The 21,998-nt window shown below is 33.8% G+C and overlaps 2 protein-coding genes across 2 annotated transcripts; both read left to right on the plus strand.

The window, feature by feature from the left end:
* Positions 1–482: 482 nt before the first annotated feature.
* csnk2b (casein kinase 2, beta polypeptide) lies at positions 483–6,723 on the plus strand. Its single transcript, XM_077743965.1, has 7 exons — positions 483–645; positions 1,078–1,159; positions 1,885–1,987; positions 2,795–2,910; positions 3,572–3,647; positions 3,802–3,991; positions 5,560–6,723. Exons 2-7 carry the CDS (start codon positions 1,088–1,090, stop codon positions 5,648–5,650), a joined length of 648 nt encoding a protein of 215 aa, XP_077600091.1. The 5' UTR covers positions 483–645; positions 1,078–1,087; the 3' UTR covers positions 5,651–6,723.
* Positions 6,724–13,024: 6,301 nt separating this feature from the next.
* LOC144214845 (lymphocyte antigen 6 complex locus protein G6d-like) lies at positions 13,025–21,290 on the plus strand. The gene is made up of 3 exons (XM_077743550.1): positions 13,025–13,161; positions 19,273–19,383; positions 20,596–21,290. Exons 1-3 carry the CDS (start codon positions 13,110–13,112, stop codon positions 20,811–20,813), a joined length of 381 nt encoding a protein of 126 aa, XP_077599676.1. The 5' UTR covers positions 13,025–13,109; the 3' UTR covers positions 20,814–21,290.
* Positions 21,291–21,998: the final 708 nt, after the last annotated feature.

Genomic DNA, 21,998 nt, shown 5'->3' on the forward strand with positions numbered 1-21,998 from the left:
TGGCTAAGAGAGTCTGGCAGTAAATACATTGAATGGGTAAATTTATTGGCTGTCTATTCATGTCAATGGAAACTTCGAGTTGTTTTAAACTTAACCAATACACACAGAGGTAGGGTCAATATTTTCATGCTTTTTTAAATGTATTTTACCCAAAAAATAAAAATGAGAAACCTACAATTAAAAAAAATGTTAATTCCTGATATTTTTAGATCACCCAGAGTGAGCTCTTAAGTTCTCGCTCTATTATATTGGGAAGACTTCCCTAAAATCTATTCCTTTGTTATCTTAGGCTGAAACACCATTTATTTTTAAAACTACACTTTTACAAGACATTTCGTGTTATCATAGTACTCAAAGCCACGACCAAATTTAACAGTAACGTGTGACAAAAGCTCAGTGGTGTAGAATTATGATGCCATAATCGTCGTTTGTTCGTAATAACTTTTATTTCAAGAATACGTGCAGAAAGTATTTTTAACCATTTGTAATACCTAAGATCGCCATGGTGTGGCAGTACTCCGTGCTTTACGCCGGAAGTAGAGGAAGAACCTCCTTAGCTGGTGTCCATTTTATTTACGCCCGAAAGCTCGTTACATTGTATTGAGCTGTCGCATTTTTCTGCCGCATTCAAAAGTACAAAACTGGGTAAGCGCAAAAAAACTGTCATATATTCATTAAATATAAAAATGAACCCTCACGCATAAACAGAAATGACCAGATCTTTTCCGAAGCCTGCTATTAATCTAGCTCTAGTTGCTCGTTCATTTTAGCATGACTAGCTTGCGCTGGCTATACAATTAAAACAATAATTGATTGCAAAGGAGAACTGTGTTACAAATCCCAGGTCCGCCGCAGAACACAACTTTTATTAGAAATTATGTATGTGTGTGTCTTTAATGTGAGTTGTAGCTTAAATAGCTGCAATCCGGCAGGTAACCGAGCCTTCATTCCTTGCTTAGCTGTTCTGCATTCCAGAAGCACACTTATTTATAGTCTGGTTAAAGCACTTTTTCTCTTCAATCATACACACCAGAATGACTATGAATACATGATGAAGACTAATGTTTACTATCCTAGGTTTTCGGAGATGAGCAGTTCAGAGGAAGTGTCATGGATCTCCTGGTTCTGTGGACTAAGGGGGAATGAATTTTTCTGCGAGGTATGATTCTAATACCTAACATAAGTCTTTTAAACATCTTAACTTGGGGGAAAAGACTAAATCTAACAATATGGAGTTAAATATCTGTTCCAAACACTTCAGAAGAATGTACATCAGCAAAGGACTGTAAAATCCAACTGCCATAGTTTGAAAATATACCAATAATCTGTATATTCCTAACATTACAGTACAATTTAAAAAAGAAATCAGTAAACTCTAAGCATACTAAGAAAAAAAATGATGGCAGATTTGAAATCAGAGTTCCTGAATTGAATTGTTTCCATTTATAAGATGCACTGACCGCATTATTAGAGTAGACCAAGTGTGTCCAAAACAGTCCTCAAATGCTGTTTATTTTAGAAGAAGTCTCTTTGGTTAAACAGTCTGTGCTGAACCAGTTGAAACAAAAAATAGGACCCACTGCAGCCCTTTGTAGAATAATAGTTTGGACAAGCCTGCAGTAGATGAACTCAAAGTAGTGGTTGGAGGGTTGTGTTATGCATCTAATAGACGGAGCAGAACTAATGTGAATGTCATATCATGATTAAGCAATGTTAATCTACACATGAGGTACACTCCCATATTTTGAGAATGTTTTTTGCACCCTATATCGTGGCAGATATGGTAATAAAAACAAAACCAGAAAAAAAACATTATATAGATCATGCGTTTTATTTTTCAGTTCACTAGCAATTACATAATCAATGTTCTCATTTGGCTGATAGGTGGATGAAGACTATATCCAGGACAAGTTCAATTTGACAGGGCTCAATGAGCAAGTTCCCCACTATCGTCAGGCTCTGGACATGATTCTGGACCTTGAACCAGGTTTGTACTTAACATCACTCATTTGCTCTAGCGACTACTCAATGTTATTAGAGAATTTTCCACACCACAAGACGCACTTAGTTATAGTAGGCGGTTTATATGTCCCAGCAACAACAACCCAACTTATATCCTTTTTGTTCAGTCTCACCACCAACAGCTTATTGTTTTGAGAATTTTTACACTATAGTTATCCAATAAAATGTTTTTTTTATGGCACATTAACAAAAAAAACAAGAACAAACATATTAAAGTAATAGAAAAATATGCAACAGACAAAATATGCACTTATTTTGTCTGTTGGTCCATATTTTTCTATTACTTTAACATGTTTGTTCTTGTTTTTTTTTTTTAAAGTAAAACATGTACTGCAGTGTGACTACATTGCAATTACTGCTGTGTTTTGAGTCTTTTTGAAGAGACAATCATTTTCTGTTATTATCCAAGTTCCACAGTGACTACTTTACAGTGTCACTGTAATTCCATTAAAATATATTATTTAAAACTCCATAAATGAGAGGGGTGGATGGTCCAACTATGAAACGTGTAAATGATACTGACTGAAAATAAGGTGGAAATGAAACCTAATAACTATTTTTATATTTATTTTACAAGAATTCAGACTTCACATTATAAACTGTGCTGAGCAATAACTTTTTCTTTCACTTTTGTAATGTGTCAAACCCTTGATACTGGTTTTCAGACCTGAACTTTTAAGACAAAAAAAAGTATTTGGCAAATGTGTTAACTGCACACAGAAAGCTGATCCCAGTTTGAGGAATTTAATTCTAACTGTGTATGTGTCTGCAGATGAAGAGCTGGAAGACAATCCCAACCAAAGTGACCTGATCGAGCAGGCTGCTGAGATGTTGTATGGCCTCATCCATGCACGCTATATCCTCACCAATCGAGGCATTGCGCAAATGGTAAGTCCCAGCCATTTTGGCCGAATCAACACGGCCGCCACGCCTACCCAATGAGATGGGACGTTCTTAAAAGCATCTAAGTGGAGAATAGCCAGAGATAAACCAAATGGATTCTGATTATGGCTTTCCTAAGATGTTTGTGTCCAAGTAAGGTGATTGATGTCTGTAAACTTTCCGGTCATTTTGCAATATGATAACCTTATAATTCCATCACGGTATAAGCAATAGCATATAAGCAATACCCTGAAAATTGCCTTAAAATCATTGAATTTTACAATTTCTCTCATATAAGCTGCCCCCTGATTCACAATTCTCACTATTGATGGTTTTAATAGGGAGTACAAATCTGTTTGAAGGGAAAATCTTAAGGAAAATTGCACCTGTTTTTTTCTGAGATACTGTATGAATTAAAAGCACATTATTGGTGTCAATATCATAAGGAATTAATTCATCCAGTTATGATTGTTATCATAATGCAAAGCAGAAAATAACCAACAAATAGTAAATGTTAATTTGCCTGAAATTTACTGGTGAAAGAGTATAGCAACGCTCTAAGTCTTGTGTGCATATAAGCTGTACCCTTGATTCAGTCATCAATTTTTTTTGTTACAAATACGGCTTATATACAAGAAAATATGGTAATTTCCTACTTGTGTTTTAGTTGGAGAAATATCAACAAGGAGACTTTGGCTACTGTCCTCGCGTCTATTGTGAGAATCAGACTATGCTTCCTATTGGTAAGTACACAAAAAAAGTATTGCTTATAACAAGGATTAAAACTATTTTGGAATATCGTAACAACCTTCTCTGTGCTTTCTGCCATCTCACAAGATTTTATCACGTCACATCGTGTTATATTTCTACTTCTCATTGTGTGGTTTTCCCCTACAGGACTATCAGACATCCCAGGAGAGGCCATGGTTAAGCTCTACTGTCCTAAATGCATGGATGTCTACACACCCAAGTCCTCCAGGCACCACCACACCGACGGTGCCTACTTTGGCACCGGCTTCCCTCACATGTTGTTCATGGTTCACCCGGAAAACAGGCCCAAGAGACCTGCCAATCAGTTTGTCCCAAGGTTAGTGCAGTTACTTAACCTTTACTGGGACAGTGGTCAATATTTAAAAGTTATGTTAACTAATTTACTGCCAGTTGCAGTAATTATCAAAATGAGGGAATTAATATTGAAAACCTATTGACTACAATAGACATCCAATCCATTTTGACTGTGAGGTGCTAAAGCCATCATCTGATGGTCTATCATAAATCACACTTATTTAAATGTATATCTTAATTCTTCATGAATAATTCTATGAAATTATTTTTTTAAATTAGCTTTCATTTTAAGTGATTTAGAATATTTCAATTTTTATTCCTAGTTGGTTTAGAATTTATTTTTATGTATTACTATTTAAATTATTTATAGATATAATTTTTGATTATTTTCCCCCAAAATTCACCTTTCAATTCTTTCATTCATTTTCTGAACCTGATATCCTCACAAGGGGCGCAGGGTTGTCGGAATTCATGCCAGTCATCTGTGGGAATTGGCGAGGGATACCCTGAATTGGTAGCCAGCCAATTGCAGGGCACTTTGAGACAAACACGTATTCACGCTCACAGTTGAACCTAGCGACAATTTAGACTGGTCAAACAGACTGCCATGCTTGTTTTTGGGATGTGGGAGGAAACTGGAGTATCCAGAAAAAACCCACGGAGACACGGGAAGATTATGCAAACTCCACACCGAAAGGTTGGGAGAATCCTCCAATTGAATAATTATTCGACTAGATGTCGTTGATAGGCAGGATTCCGTAAGTGTCTGCGCCCGTCTGCGCGTCGTAAAATTCATGATTGGCTGGTCACCAGATGACGAATGTCGCGAGATTGTCCGCACCCCCTGCTGCGTCACTACGGTATCACATCGACGATCAACAGAACTCTTACATTGCTAGGATTCTGTAAGTGTCTGCGCCCCGTCTGCGTAGTAAAATTTATGAGGTTAATTTTTAGTGGTTTATGGTTCTTTTCTCAACTTACTCAATCAAGGGAGTACAAAAATATATTTTTAGTATTGCAGATTTACAAAAATAGTTACAAAAATTTTTGTCTACGTAATTCTACGTGATTTTCCCACCCAAAAAAAAAGCATACGATGAAAATAGTCACAAAAATAAAATAAAATACCTGATCGACCGCCTCCGGTCGATCATGCTTACTATGTTACCTTTATTTTCCTGTGTTTTTTTCATCTTTATTGCCCATTGCAAAATACACACATGTAACAGTAATACAACTATTCACCTTTTGCACCTAATTCATCCTCTTTCTTTGCTTCTAAAAAGACTGAATCTAAATTTTAGGTAGTTGAATGTGCTCTAAATGTTTCTTACTGGCTCAACACCCAAAAGATGTACTTTGGCCATGTCAAACATGACAATCCTACATTGAATGGACTCCACACCTCCTCCCTAAAAGCAAATAAAATGCACTTGACAGTTTGACGCACCCCATCAATTTCAGCCTTAATGTTTTTGTTGCGTCTTGTTTCAAGCTTTTGTCCTATGCGTTGTAAGCATCCCACTTGGCAAACAAGGCAAAATTCAAGGATGTTTGTCACCTTCTCCTCCCCCCACCCCACTCCAGGCTTTACGGGTTCAAGATCCACCCAATGGCCTACCAGCTGCAGCTGCAAGCAGCCTCCAGCTTCAAGAGCCCCGTCAAGGCCATCCGCTAGCGGACCCGTCAAGAAGGACAAGACAACAAAGAATATTGACAACAAGGCAAGGGGTCATCTGTGTTTCACAAAAAAAAGATACTCAAATGATCCCTTCCCATTCTGAAGACTATTATTTTGGGTTTAGATTAGAGCAGATGAAAGCTACATGTAATAATAACAATAATATTGATGATTTGGTGGGTGAGCGAGATGCCAATCCACAACCATAGTCTTCATTACATAAATGTGTACCCGGCCTCCCTTTTTTGTCGTGAACGCAAATACACACTCACAAAAAGTTGTGTACAAAGTACTGAAACATCCAAGGAAGACGTGTTTAAAAAGTTGTCACCCAAAAGCTGAAGAATTCCAACTTTTTGTGAATTGTGTATATTTTGGTATGCATCACGCTCCCATTTTACCTAAAAAATACTTTTGGTAAAGTGAGTCCCCCCCAACCCTTAACGTGACTGCCAGCAACTTAAAAATAATATACAGTCATTGATTTATTTTTCCTGTATTGCTGGTTTGTACAAATGTTTGCTGTTTTGGTGTCATTACAAAAGGTCTGCCTACAAAATATTAAGAATAAGAAAGGTTTGTGTGCTGTTACTGTCAAGGAGGACATCATAGAAACCAAGATCGCTGCCTGTAAATGACTTGTTTTCTGTTTGGCGTCCTCAGTTGCAGTAGGATGTGCCGCTCGCAATCTCCCAACCCTCAAATTTCTGACAGTTTTCAACACGTTTATCTTCATAGTTAGCCTGCTTCCCAAATAGAATCAGAAAGGCTGCAGCACAGCACTGAATTCACTGCTGCAACTTATGTTGTTTTGAGGTATATAGCAACAACACCAGAGACCACCAGCTTCCGTTTTTTTTTTGTTTTACTTTCTGAAACAGGCAGATGTTCCTTGTTTCCTTAATCTTTTTGCGCAAATGTTTAACTGAGTTGGAAATTTTCAGGTTTCACAGCATAAGTAAACCTGTATTTATGATCCACAAATTCTGATGTTGTTTTTTTCTCTGTGCTACTTTGGAAGTGTGAGCCAGATTCAGAAATCTCAATAAAGGTTGAAATTTCTTTTCATACTTTTTTGCTCCTTTTTTTTCGGTTGTGTCTCTTATCATTGCTGTCATTTTCTTTATTCTGGTACCGTATTTTCACGACTATAAGGCGCACTTAAAAGTCTTAAATCTTCTCCAAAATAGACAGTGCGCCTTATAATCCAGTGCGCCTTATATATGGGGAAAAAAAACAGAAAACCAAAAACGAAAAGCCATCACTGTCGGATATTAAAAAAACACAAACGCCTGAACTGAAACAATACTGTTAAATATGCAGATGCCATCTTAGTTTACAAAATCGTCCATCATATAGCTGCTCCTCCACTGCAAGATTTTATACAAAAAAATCCAAAACTTCAACAATGGCTGGCTCTAGTGGTGACTGAAGCGAGTGCTTCATACCTGGAAGTCAATACAGTGCGCCTTATAATACAGTGCGCCTTATATATGGAAAAAATGTCATTCATTGAGGGTGCGCCTTATACGGTGCGCCTTATAGTCGTGAAAACACGGTAATATGATGAATATCTATGGGGTTTCCCTCTCTAGCTTCTACTGTGAAACTGGCACAACTAAGTTGTTTTGGTGTGGTCGCACTCATACTTTCCACAGGCAGAATGACTCACAATGAACCTCAAAACATTTTTTTCAGCAGTTCCCTCTCATTTTTATTTTTTTTGGTCAAAACAAATTTCCAAGAGGAATCCCCTGTATACTAAAGCAACTCGTGAAGTTAAACTCATTCTAAAATCAGCCCAAGGATGGAAACGTGCACTTTGGTATCTAAATGCTGTTTCATAAGCCTCCAGAAGTATACAGTGGAATATCCCAGGTTTAAAAGGCCTCGCTGGTGAATTTTCCCCAAGGGTATTTATATGGACATGATATTAAAATATTCTTTTGTACATACAACAAAATAACATTAAATACAACACTTAAAATCCTTTACAAAATACTCATATTGGGAAAGAATGATTAACTTGGCACCAGGCAGTGCCTAACATTTTTACAATTCTTAATTATATATTAAATAATTAATATTAAAGATTTAATTAATAGTTATATATTATATAATTGTTAGGTTCTATGTATAATGCTTCCCTTTTCCAAATAATCTATGAAAAGCTCATTAAAATATTCTTTTGTGTATATACAACAAAATAAAAAATAAATTAAATACCACACTAAAAATCCTTTACAAAATGGTCCTATTGAGAAAAAATGATTAACTTGGCACCAGGCAGTGGCTAACATTTTTACAAATATTAATAATATATATCTAATAATAATAAAGATTAAAATAATAGTTTTATATTATATAATTGTTATACAATTGTTAGGTTCTATATATAAAGCTTCCCTTTTCCAAATAATTTTTATGAAAAGCTCATTAAAATGACAAAGACAAGTGACTCAATTGTTTTGATTATTTTGAACTGTACAAAATATTTTAGAAACTTAGAAATGTGTAATTAAGATGGATTTAGCACCCACACCCATTTTTTTTTTTTTACCCCAAATGACACTTGGACAAATAAGCAATTTGAAAACAAGCAAGGCATTTTTTTCCCGGCTTAAGCAGCCTCCCACTTAGCAAATGATTTCAAAAAGGTGACTCCAAAGAGGTCGTTACATAATATCACAGGACACAAAGTGGTTTCCCGCAGACACAAGACAAAAGCGACAAGGTGTCATGTGGCCGAACAAATTTGGAGGAGCCCATTATCATTGTTCCGAACAGGACTGTTTTTATCAGTCATTGACTAAATGTTTATAGGATTCTTTTAAGGGTGTGACAGATACTTGGAAAACAAACATAGTCAGACAAGATGAGGCATGCTCGTATGACTTGTTACTTAAAGTTTCTTCCTTGGTTTAACGTTAAATAATGTTGTAAAAATGATCTAAAATATTGGATTGGATAACTTTATTCATCCCGTAATCGGGAAATTTCTTTGTTGCAATAGGAAGAGGGTGAGGATGCAGGAATAGGAAAGGCATTATACACAAATAGGTACTTAATAGTAAGTTAATAAATAAATACAATACAATATGGCCAAACTTGTAAGTTCATTTTTATAACAGGTCATTTTTATAGCAGAAATACATCAAACAGTAATAATAACAATTTGTCTGGTCCAAAATCGACTTTTCAACAAAAACTAAGCTTTAAGGCAGGGGTCGCGAACCATTTTGACGAAGAGAGTCATAAACAATTCATATTTTCAAACATTATTCCTTGAGGGCCATACTCAGAATTTAAAAGTAAAAATACATGAGAATGTGAGCATTTATTAGTCATTTCACCACTTTGAAAGTCAAAAAAAGTCTGAATTCTTTTGAGAACATTATTTCACTGTTGCTAATCAATGACAGTATGCATGCAGAAGAGTCTAATAAAGAAAAATTATGATTTAAAAAGGCGCAAGAGATAGTTTTGCCGCCACAGTGCCGGTGTGACGCTCCCATTGGTGCATCCGAGACTTAGGTCTCTCCCCAGCGATTCCCATATTTTACCACACAGGTTCACAGAGAGCCATATACACCCATCAAAAGAGCCACATGTGGCTCCCGAGCCTTAGGTTCCCTACCCCTGCTTTAAGGTGTCATTTTTAAATATAGCGGTCACACTTCCAAATTCTCACTCAGTGGCCCATAAGTTATTTTGTACTTAAATCGACTCACTATTAGTCTCCGGTGTGTGTTTTTTTTTTGTACGTATTCAACTTTTCTCTGCAAAAAAATAGTTATAATATGCCCATCCCACACACTCATTTAAGGGGAAGGATAATTTAATTTGGATAATTTGGTTTCAACACGTTTGACTGCCTCCAGGCAGGCACTGGTTTGAATATCAAATTTGTCCTGTCCTATATGTATTTCATTTTCATGACTAAACAAAAAGGCATAATCAGTTTGGAAGATAAATGAATGTGTTGCAGAGTACTACATATGTAGTACTTGCCTTGGTCATACTTAACATTTTCTAAAAAAATCTTATAACCATAAATTAATTTTCTATTCCACTCACAAGGGGCGTGAGGGGTGCTGGAACCTATCCCAGACAACTTTTGACGGTAGGTGGGGATATACAGTAATCCCTCAAATATCACAGTTAACGTAGACCAGACATGGTTAGGATAAATGAAAAACAGCAAAGTATGATCATCCCTATTATAAATGAGTTTTTTCTACTTCTTTGCTGAGTCCTAGTAGCAAGTAGAAGACAAAGGGAGTGGCTTCCGCTTGCGAGTTTCAGCATGGATTTTCACATTTTTCTGAAGCCGCAATATTTGAGGGATTACTGTACACTGAATTGGTTGTCGGGCAATCGCAAGCTACATACATGTCAACTTGTACGTTTTATACGTATTTTATACGTTTTTTTTTTTACCGTTTCAAATCATGTACGCCGTACATCGACTTTTGTACGGGGATTTATTTTTTAAATCGCCAATATTTATGAAAACCGAACTCAACAAGACCGTTTTGGCTAAAATCCAGATAGTCTCGCTACTGTCATCAATCGTTACTATTGTCACGGTAAACCAGCAAAAATTATCCTCAATCGTATGTATTTTTTTAGCGATGCGTACGGCAATATCGATAAAGAATGACATGCGCATGCGTAAATATACATAGAGTAAATATCGTGGAAGCAAGCATGGAGGAGCCACCTAGTAAGAAACGAGTTACCGCGAGTAAACATGCGTCGTACGGTGTTTGTATGTTTTTTGGGGGGTTTGTACAGGGAATCATAATCATTTACAAGGGCAGTTATCGGCAGAGATTGACAGGTATGAAGCTAAAATGAGATGAAAAAATATTTAGAGCCCAAGGATGATTTAGATTGGTCAAACAGCATACCCACAAATGTATTTGGGATGTAGAGTACCCAGAAAAAAAAACACACAGGCATGGGGAGAACTGGCAAATTCCATACAGGGAGAGATTTTAAATTGACTCATGGAATACATAGCTATTGCATTCCAAAGGAAGGATGCATTTTAAATACAGTTATTTCTCCCCCGCCTGGGGCGGTGACCATACTTTACTTGCTCATTGGTTGCTTATGTAACTACTAAAAGTACCTTGGCTGTGTTCTTCAATCATATTTTACTCATGGGCGTCATCTGTAATATTTCCCTATAAATGTAAGTAAAACCGATGCAGTTTTTGGTACCTGCTGAACACAAAGATGGATTCAATGTTAGGAAGAAGTTTTTTTACTGTCATAAAGCTACCATGTCTGTTGCAACTTGAAATGTGTACATTTTGCTTACCACAAATATATGTAGTTATGGAGCAAACAACATGACTCATGCTTATGACTCAGTAAATGAGACTTACAGGAGACAGTGTAACAGGGCTCAGCTTGTACTATTTCTAAGATTATGGGTTCAATTCTGTGCAAAGAAAATACCCTATTTTCACGACTATAAGGCGCACTTAAAAATCTTAAATTTTCTCCAAAAAAAAAAAAAATCTATATATATATATATATATATATATATATATATATATATATATATATATATATATATATATATATATATATATATATATATATATATATATATATATATATATATATATATATATATATATATATATATATATATATATATATATATATATATATATATATATATATATATATATATATATATATATATATTTTTTTTTTTTTTACATATATGAAAAAAAACAGAAAACCAAAAACGAAAAACCACCACTGTCGGATATTAAAAAAACACAAATGCCTGAACTGAAACAATACTGTTAAATGTGCAGATGCCATCTTAGTTTACAAAATCTTCCATCATATAGCTCCTCCCCCACTGCAACATTTTATACAAAAAAAATTATCAACAATGGCTGGCTGTGGCTGGCTTTAGAGGTGACTGTGCAGTGAGTGCTTCATACCTGGAAGTCAATTGCAATTACCGTATTTTCACGACTATAAGGGGCACTTAAAAGTCTTACATTTTCTCCAAAATAGACAGTGCGCCTTATAATCCAGTGTGCCTTATATATGGAAAAAATGTCATCCATTGAGGGTGCGCCTTATAATGCGGTGTGCCTTATAGTCGTGAAAATAGTTAAATGGTCATTTAACATTAGGGGGCTTTAAAGTATTAAATGAATGATAATAAGGTGGCCCGGTGGAATGAGTGGTTAAAAGCATCGGCCTCACAGCTCTGGGATCGAATCCAGGTTGGTCCATCCGTGTGGAGTTTGCATGTTATGCATGGGTTTCTTCCGGATACTCCGGTTTCCTCCCACATTCCTAAAGAATTCATGGTAGGCTAATTGGACATTCTAAATTACCCATAGGTATGGGTGAGAATGTGCACGGTCTCCTTGTGCCCTGATATCGGCCGTCCACTGATTCAGGGTGTCCCCCAGTCAGCTGGGATAGGCTCGAGCACCCTCCACCTTTGGTTGTTGTCTCCTTTTGCCCTGCCCTGCAATTGAGTTGCCACCAATTCCAAAGTCAGCTTGGATAGGCTCCAGCACCCCCCACTAGACAAGCATGGTAGTCTGATTGGACACTCTAAATTTCCTCTTGGTATGAGTGTGAGCATGATTGGTTGTTTGTCTCCTTGTGCCCTGCAATTGACTGCCCACCAATTCCGAAGTCAGCTTGGATAGGCTCCAGCACCCTCCAATAGACAAGCATGGTAGTCTGATTGGACACTCTAAATTGCCCCTAGGTATGAGTGTGAGCGTGATTGGTTGTTTGTCTCCTTGTGCCCTCCAATTGACTGCCCACCAATTCCGAAGTCAGCTTGGATAGGCTCCAGCACCCTCCAATAGACAAGCATGGTAGTCTGATTGGACACTCTAAATTGCCCCTAGGTATGAGTGTGAGCGTGATTGGTTGTTTGTCTCCTTGTGCCCTGCGATTGACTGGTCACCAATTCCGAAGTGAGCTGGGATAGACTCCAGCACTCCCTGTAACCCTAGTGAGGATAAAGCAGTTCAGAAAATGTGAAATAAAAAGTTTTTAAACATAATGAATTCAAAAAAAACAAAACTAAAAAGGAATTAATTAGCAAAATGGCCAGATTTTGTTTAAAGGTGAATGCAATACGCTTCTTCCATAAGTTTGTGATGTCTTTCTAACTAAAATAAACGACTCACTGAGAATCTTCTGTCCACTCTTCCATGTGACGTCACACATTGTCACAGGTGGATTTAAAGAGTTTGTTTGTTTTTGGAGGAGGCGGAAAAATGCTTTGCTTTGCTATGCACGGAAGAAAACCTGCCTACTCCCATTGGATAATGATGACGCGAGGATGGGGAGGGTGGAATGTTATAAATGAGGCTATGGTGGAAAAGAAAAAAAAAAGCTTGATTCTAACGGTCAGTGCGCACGGAAGCTTGCCAGAGCAGCGTCAGTCAACATGAACCGAATTCTTTTACAGATTGTCGCCGTGGGAGTCTTTTTTGCAGTCGGTAAGAACTTCACTATTCAATTTTATAATCATTACTTTTATAGTCACTACTATTGCCTCAAGGCATATATTTTATGTTCATATTTATATTCCACTTCAAAACCAGGTTGAATTGAAATCTGTTCATTAAAAAATTAAATTAAATAAAGAAAAACAATCTCATATTTAGTTTAATTCATACTGGTCAGGTGTTAATAGCGTGAGGAAGCCAAGAATGTGAACATAGTTAACGGAGTTAAACTCACACTGACTGCGGCCACACCCTAAAATAAATACTCATGTTCTAACAGGAAATTGAATATTAGTCATATTTTCTTTATTTGTGTATATTTTTTCCCTAGTTAAACCCAGCTAATGTAAAATAAAAATAAAATAAAGATCAGATCGCATGCTCATGAATCATAATGTGCAGCAGTAAACGGAACATGGACACATTAAAAAATGTAAATTACTGACATGGAAGGTTTAGGTTTGTCATCAAAGTTCTTATTTTCATCAGCCTGGAGTCATAAGCATTGCATGTGAAGAGTGACATGTTGTGCATACTATTGCCTTATTTTGAACTTACAAGCAAGCTTGCAATTAAATAAACAGCCCAGAGTAAAAGAAGAGGGAAAAAAAGACATTTTGCCAATGCTAGAACATACTTACCAAATTCAATTCTAATTTAATTTTTCTTACTGCAAACAGAAAATAACTACAAATAGTTAATTTGCCAACATCTACTGGTGAAAAAGAGTGTAGCAACGCTGCATGTTTCGTGCGCATATAAGTGCCCTTGATTTAGTCATCATTTTTTAGTTACAAATATGGCTTATATGCGAGAAAATACGTTTTGAATTATTAAACAAACTACAAGCTTATGTTGATGGTTTAACTTACCCAATTATTTATATACTTATATTCATTTGTCCTTTTATGGTTTAGTGCAATCTATTTGTCTTGCTTTTGTTTTTGGAAATCCATAAAGAGTTAAATAAATCTATTAAAAACAAAAAACACAAGTTAGCAGGATGTTCGTAGTTGAACAAGTAGCAGCACCTCCTTGTGTTTTCATGCCATTTGTGACTAGGGCGAGGCGGGAGGGCTGAACTTCTTGCGACAGCCCTAAAAGACTGAATCACGTCCCAACTTGTCACACCATCTCATGAGAAATTCCTAAACCTCATAATAGTTGAGGCCTGTGTCTCAAATTCCATTTCCACAGAGGATTTGCAGAGTCCAGACAACAATTTTACATTTGTTCTTTGGCTATTGTATATTAGGTGATATTGTTCTTAAACCCTACACCTCACCCTACACCATCACTTTCATTTGGCTCCTGTTTCAGACCACACCCAAATGACTGCGACCCTATTTTTTCTCCCATGTTGGCTTGGATTTTTTTTTTTAAAGATGCTTTGTGTAACCTCCACTTCCTTTAACTTCTCAAATAACAAATTGTTGACTGAAAGGGAATCACTCCTGTCGACAATTGGTTGTTAATCTAGACCAGGGTTGCTCAATAGGGCGATCGAGAGCGACCAGTCAATCGCCAAGGTACTAATGGTAGATCCCATGACATTGATTTAATTTTTTATTAAGATTTAATCCAACGATTGGATTCGTAGTAAAATTTGTATATGATACTTAAACTCAAAGATGGATTATTGCCTATCCTTTACTATGTTAGGTCCTCCTGGCATCAGGTATAGCATCAGCATTCATAACTTCTGGATTTTGTCAGGGGTCCGTAAAAAAAAGGGTGATTGTGCCAAAATGGCTCCTTAAAAAGTAAATCTTTAAGCAAAAAAGTTTGAGCACACCTGATCTAGAGCCTTGATCATGTGTGTGTATATATATATATATATATATATATATATATATATATATATATATATATATATATATATATATATATATATATATATATATATATATATATATATATATATATATATATATATATATATATATATATATATATATATATATATATATATATATATATATATATATATATATATATATATATATATATATATATATATATATATATATATATATATATATATATATATATATATATATATATATATATATTCATTCTGTTAAAACTAAAGTTGTCTGTTTGGTTGTTATAGTAATAAGTCTTTATCAACAATCATGATAAGCATGATGTACTCTATTTGCAGTTACACACCTGACTTGACTGAGAGTATTTATCTTGGAATTTTTCTAACTCCAGTCTTTTTTCTCTTTATGTGCTTTATTTCAACTCGGCCTCTCGGGATGTTTTTTTTTCTTTTTTAACTACACATTGTGAATTTACGGTCGCCAAGTTGGTCATTGTTTGCCCTGGCTTCCCGTTTCCCACAGTTGACTGGGAAACTACAGTCCTTTTTAACAAAGCAAAACTCACTGGAAAAGAATTGATCTCATCTTTTATTTATTTAATTTTTTTAAATGGTGTTTATACTACTTCATTGGGTCAGAAATGTATTAGTTATCACCTTTACAATAGGTTTTTATAAAAATCTTTCCCCCATTAGGCCTTTTAGAATATTATTGTCCTCTAGTGGACGTATGAAAACTTAGTTTTAGTATTTTTTATTTTTTTAGTGTGCTTGTCAATTGACGAGGCAAACACTAGTCAGCAGTAGAGACCAAAAATAAGTGCATTTGGAAAAAAAAACACACCTGAATTGAAAAGCTTCCCATTTTAGACCTGCTCTACATGTGTCATGTATAGTAATTAGTATTTTTTTTAAAGTACTATAGGTCTAGAAAAATCGCTAAATATTTTGATTGGGATAAGTTGTCCTACATTGCCACACATGCGATATCTTGTCTAGCATACATGTATAGTTTCAGTATTATTTTAGGTTTTTGTGTTTCAGGTACATAAATACCTAAATGAAATTGTACCATGTTGCATAAAACTAGTTTTATCATTCATATTTTCTTTTTTACTAGTTTTGGTAGGGCAATTTTGCTTCATCCCTTTCAATGGTCCCTCTCTTTCAAAGTTATTAGTTTATATCATCCACAGTATGTGTTGTGGTACTTGTCAAACGAGAGAAAATACTATAGAAAACATGTATTAATATCTTACAAGACTTACAATCCATTTCAATTGGAATGGAATGATCTTTTCCAACCCACCATAGTTAAAAGTTAAGTTACAGTATGTGAAGTCACACAATATTTATTTAAAAAACAATGATGAATGAATGAATAAAATTCCCGGAGTCAAATGTCCAGTGTCACACAAAAAAATAAAAAAATCTTACAATTATTTGGGGGAGGTTAAGGTTTATACTTTTATTATGCTTGGCAGTATTTTTATTTGTGCTTCCAATTGTTCATATTTTATTACTATTTACTTTCTTTTGCCAAAATGGATTCTTCAATTAAATCATGAATTTTATTTAAAATTATATATATATATATATATATGTATATATATATATATATGTATATATATATATATATATATATATATATATATATATATATATATATATATATATATATATATATATATATATATATATATATATATATATATATATATATATATATATATATATATATATATATATATATATATATATATATATATATATATATATATATATATATATATATATATATATATATATATATATATATATATATATATATATATATATATATATATATATATATATATATATATATATATATATATATATATATATATATATATATATATATATATATATATATATATATATATATATATAATATACATATATATATATATATATATATGTATATATATATATATATATATGTATATATATATATATATATATATATATATATATATATATATATATATATATATATATATATATATATATATACATATATATATATATATATACATATATATATATATATATATATATATATATATATATATATATATATATATATATATATATATATATATATATATATATATATATATATATATATATATATATATATATATATGTATATATAAATATATATATGTATTATATATATATATATATATATATATATATATATATATATATATATATATATATATATATATATATATATATATATATATATATATATATATATATATATATATATATATATATATATATATATAATATATATATATAATATATATATATATATATACTATATATATATATATATATATATTATATATATACATATATATATTATATATATATATATACTATATATATATATATATATATATACTATATATATATAATAATATATATATACATATATATATATATATAAGTTAAGGTGGGGTGGGTCACATGACATTTGTTTTAACGTGAAACTGCTTGAAGTCTCATCTCATCTTCTCAACCGCTTTATCCTTACTAGGATCGCGGGGGGTGTTGGCGCCTATCCAAGCCAACTTTGGGCCAGAGGCAGGGGAAACCCTGAATTGGTAGCCAGCCAATCGCAGGACACATTTGGAGACAAACAACCATTCACACTCACACTCATACCTAGGGGCTATTCAGAGTCGTCAATCAACCAACCAAACATGTCTTTGGAATGTGGGAGGAAACTGGAGTACCCAGAGAAAACCCATGTAAGCCCAGGAAGAACATGCAAACCAGGATTTGAACCCAGGTCCCCACTGTGAGGCCAACGCGCTAACCACTCATTCACCGGGCTGCCTTACTGCATGAAGTCATTGCTAAAAATCACTGATAATTAGTGTAATTTGATTGGTCGTTACATTTCAGGGAGTGGACTTCGCAGATGTTTTAAACAGCACATAATTTAGGTGTGTTGAAGTGTCACCTGCAACAATGTACTAGGTTTTATAATGATAGCTTCGTCTTGACGTATGCCATTTAATTACTGCATCATCATGTGAACTAGTTTTATTTGCTCTTCTTGGCATGAAGTTTAACAAGTAATACACCAGATGTTTTGCTGTGAAAAAATACTATTCGTACTCTAAAACTAATTTCACATTATTAGTTTAATGAGTACCAATAATATGAACGAAACTTGGGGTCCTGGGCTATTTTCAATCAATTATTTTCTTATGTAAATGACACTTATTTAAAATTAAGAAGTTGTGATGTGTACACACCTTTTCATAGTTATATGCAAGTACTGTATCTGTTTTGTATACTCATTCACTATAAGCACCTAAAATAGATCAAATAGATTTGACATTTCAGGATTATTAATAGGAATGTTAAAAGATTTTTCAAGTACTTTTTAAAGTAGCATCGGCAGCAATCCAGTTTTTGTTACATAGTGAGTGTTTTATTGGACATTTTTTAAAAATTCCTCTTTTTACGAGAATGTAAAACATGCAAATTGATTGTCTTACACTTAGCAATGCAGAATTTACATAAACTTTCCAGCCAAAAGATGAAAATTCCTTTTCCTTAACCTTTATCTTTTATAAATGACTTTATAATATTGCTTACATTTTTAATGATCATGAATGAATAGGTTTCCACTTCCATCCACAATCCATCTTGTCATTTTGTGTATAACCTAAAAATTTGAGATTTTATTTACCGTATTTTCACGACTATAAGGCGCACCGCATTATAAGGCGCGCCCTCAAAGAATGACATTTTTTCCATATGTAAGGCGCACTGTATTATAAGGCGCATTGTCTATTTTGGAGAAAATTTAAGACTTTTAAATACGCCTTAGAGTCGTGAAAATATGGTAATTGCTATTGACTTCCAGGTATGAAGCACTCACTACACAGTCACTTTTAGAGCCAGCCATTGTTGATGTTTTGCATTTTTTTTGTATAAAATCTTGCAGTGGGCGAGGAGCTATATGATGGAAGATTTTGTAAACTAAGATGGCATCTGCATATTTAACAGTACTGTTTCAGTTCAGGCGTTTGTGTTTTTTTAATATCCGACAGTGGTGGTTTTTCGTTTTCTGTTTTTTTTCATATATAAGGCGCACTGTCTATTTTGGAGAAAATTTAAGACTTTTAAGTGCGCCTTATAGTCATGAAAATACGGTATGTTGTTCATTCATAGATTAAATGATTTGTTTTATTTACTATTTCTTTCAGGCCAGGCTTTACAGTGCTACGAATGTAAAATTGGCTTTTGGAACTTGTGCATCACCAAGAAAGTGATGTGCGCACAAGGAGAACGCTGCTTTAGCGGCAAAGGCAAGGCAGGTAAGGTGTTCAAGCGCAAACATTGTTTCAGCAATTTCACCTGTCGCTCATTTACTTTTGGAATGTGGCATGGTAGGAATCTGTCTTTAGATTTCTTAATATTCTGACAAAGAATAACAGTTCAAACATAGAAAGATGAGGAATGGAGCAGCACGTGTATACTTTTGATTTGCAAGTGCAGCTTTACTGCATCATCGTAAAAAAAAAATTGAAGACGAAACATCAATATTATTGTCAACGAGAAAATATATAGCTGAAAACAAAGAGAAATTAATCATGGCACATCATCAGACACCTTATAATGTTAAAATCAACATGAATAATTTTGTTTCCTGTGAAAAGAAATCATGTGCATCGACTTCCAGTTTTTTTTTTATTCAAATAAAAAATAAAAATAAAAAAAATGAAGCCAATTACACTTTGTTGTCACGTTTAAAAAGATAGAAATCACTTTTTTAATCAATCAAAATCAATCAAATCAGACAAAAGCCTTTATCGTTATCATACACAGCTGCATATAACGAAATTGGTGGTGCTACTCCACAAAGTGTGTATTCAAATAAATATAATATTAAAAAATGAACCCAATTACACATTATTGTCACGTTTAATAAGATAGAAATCACTTTTTATCAATCAAAATCAATTAAATCAAACAAAAGCCTTTATTGTCATCATACACAGCTGTGTATAACCAAATTGGTGTTGGTACTCCACAAAGTGTGTATTAAAATAAAAATAAAAAATAAAAAAATGAACCCAATAACACAATGTTATCACATTTAAAAAGATAGAAATCACTTTTTGTTTATCAATCAAAATCAATCAAATTAAACAAAAGCCTTTATTGTCATCATACACAGCTGCGTATAACCAAATTGGTGGTGCTACTCCACAAAGTGTGTTTTCCCAGTTAAAAAACAAAACATAAATTAGTAATATAAAAACATAAAAAGTCACGTCCTGGCAATGTAGATTCTAAATTATCGCACGAACTAAGATATTACATATTGTTATTGCACAGAAGGGATTGTGTGTCGTGCTAATGCAAGTTCAGAGTTCTGATGGCTGTTTGAAAAAACTGTCAAGTTTTTTTTTTCTTTTTCCATATTCTTGAATTTAAGAATGTACACAGTCCTCATCCTTGTCATTCCATAAATTGCTGTTGTCACCTCAAACACTGACAAAGTCTCATTGTCTCTCCCCCCTCAGCTAGATTCGTGGACATCTCCATGAAGGGTTGCCTAGCGGTGAATGACTGCAATAAGACCTATGATGTTAATTTCCCTTCAACCAGCAACTCCACTCTCTACAAAATTACCAAGACTTGCTGCAACAGTAACCTATGCAACGCAGCTCCGGGGGTCTCAAGCTCAGCGATGGTTGTCACCACCATCTTTGCATTGCTTTTTGCACACATCATGGTGTAACCAATGTTATGTTATACTCTCCTAATTTCTCTTTAAATAAAAGTGAGCTCCATTTTATACTGACGGCTTGGTTGTGGCAATAACTGATTTCATTTAGTTATAGATGTAAAAAAAATGAAATATTGACAGCAAATTTAAAAAAATAACAACAACCCTCTTTGCATCAAAAAGTTGTAAACAGTTCTTTTATTCTAAAATGTGTTGTACTTTTTCTTATCACTTTGATTATGTTGATCGTTTTTAATGTTAAAGAATCTGCATGTTGCCCCTTTAACTGTCAATTGCCCCCCATTTTTTTCCTTTATCTTGACATTGTTTATGCAAAAGTAAGAATAATACAATCTCTAAAAATGCCACATCCTAGATTTTTAGTCCAAGTCAAATTAAATTCTTTCAAATTAAGATTTTTTTTCCATATGTGACTGTTTGAAAGACTGTAAGACTGTCTTAACAGATAATAAAGTTTTTTAAATTGGGGTTAAAGTCGTACCACTTGTTTTTTTAGGTGTCGCAATTGCCACGGATGTGATGCAGTTTCGTGTTGAGTACAATTCTTTTCAAACTAACAGGAATAACTAGTTTTGCCTGTCGGACGCAAAGCAGATAGTTGCATCTGATTGACAGGTACTCGACTGATGTAATATCACTTCTTAAATTAAACAAATCAAATAGTTTTAATGCTTTATTTGGTGTAACCTTATATTCTATCCAATAATTACATCAATTCCTACCAGTTTCGCACAATTTTATGTTAAATTAATAAGCCGTCTTTGTTAAAAATAATGTGGAATTTGCATCTATAGTGTCCTTTTCTATTTATGACCAAGTTTGGATTTTCCTGAATTTGTTTGCACCTGTTCACCTTTTTGTGTGTGTGAAGGGATAGAACTATTACCACATACTTAATAGTCTCCTATTAACTATTGAAGCAAGAATGGCAAAAAAAATCATGAGAAAACTTAAATACATCAATGTGTTGTGGTGGGAGTGCATTAAATTTACATTTTAATTTGTTTTAATAGGATTGATATGAAGAATTTTGTTCCACAGTTGTCTTAGCATACTTTTAATGGGGTGGGGGGTCTCATAAATTGAAGGGAAAGGGTTGAATTCCCTGTCCAAAAGTACATTTATTGGAATTAATTAATAATTAATGTGTGTAGTACAGTTTTGTGTAAATGTGGT

This window comes from Stigmatopora nigra, chromosome 21 (assembly GCF_051989575.1).
Source record: "Stigmatopora nigra isolate UIUO_SnigA chromosome 21, RoL_Snig_1.1, whole genome shotgun sequence".
Lineage (NCBI taxonomy): Eukaryota > Metazoa > Chordata > Actinopteri > Syngnathiformes > Syngnathidae > Stigmatopora > Stigmatopora nigra.

What these genes read in the sequence shown, in the direction of transcription:
- LOC144214845 (XM_077743550.1), top strand. Translation starts at nt 13,110, where the DNA reads ATGAACCGAATTCTTTTACAGATTGTCGCCGTGGGAGTCTTTTTTGCA. An exon ending in GGGAGTCTTTTTTGCAGTCG is followed by an intron (nt 13,162 to 19,272) that starts GTAAGAACTTCA and finishes TATTTCTTTCAG; the next exon opens with GCCAGGCTTTACAGTGCTAC. An exon ending in TAGCGGCAAAGGCAAGGCAG is followed by an intron (nt 19,384 to 20,595) that starts GTAAGGTGTTCA and finishes CTCCCCCCTCAG; the next exon opens with CTAGATTCGTGGACATCTCC.
- csnk2b (XM_077743965.1), top strand. Translation starts at nt 1,088, where the DNA reads ATGAGCAGTTCAGAGGAAGTGTCATGGATCTCCTGGTTCTGTGGACTA. An exon ending in GATTCTGGACCTTGAACCAG is followed by an intron (nt 1,988 to 2,794) that starts GTTTGTACTTAA and finishes ATGTGTCTGCAG; the next exon opens with ATGAAGAGCTGGAAGACAAT. An exon ending in ATCGAGGCATTGCGCAAATG is followed by an intron (nt 2,911 to 3,571) that starts GTAAGTCCCAGC and finishes CTTGTGTTTTAG; the next exon opens with TTGGAGAAATATCAACAAGG.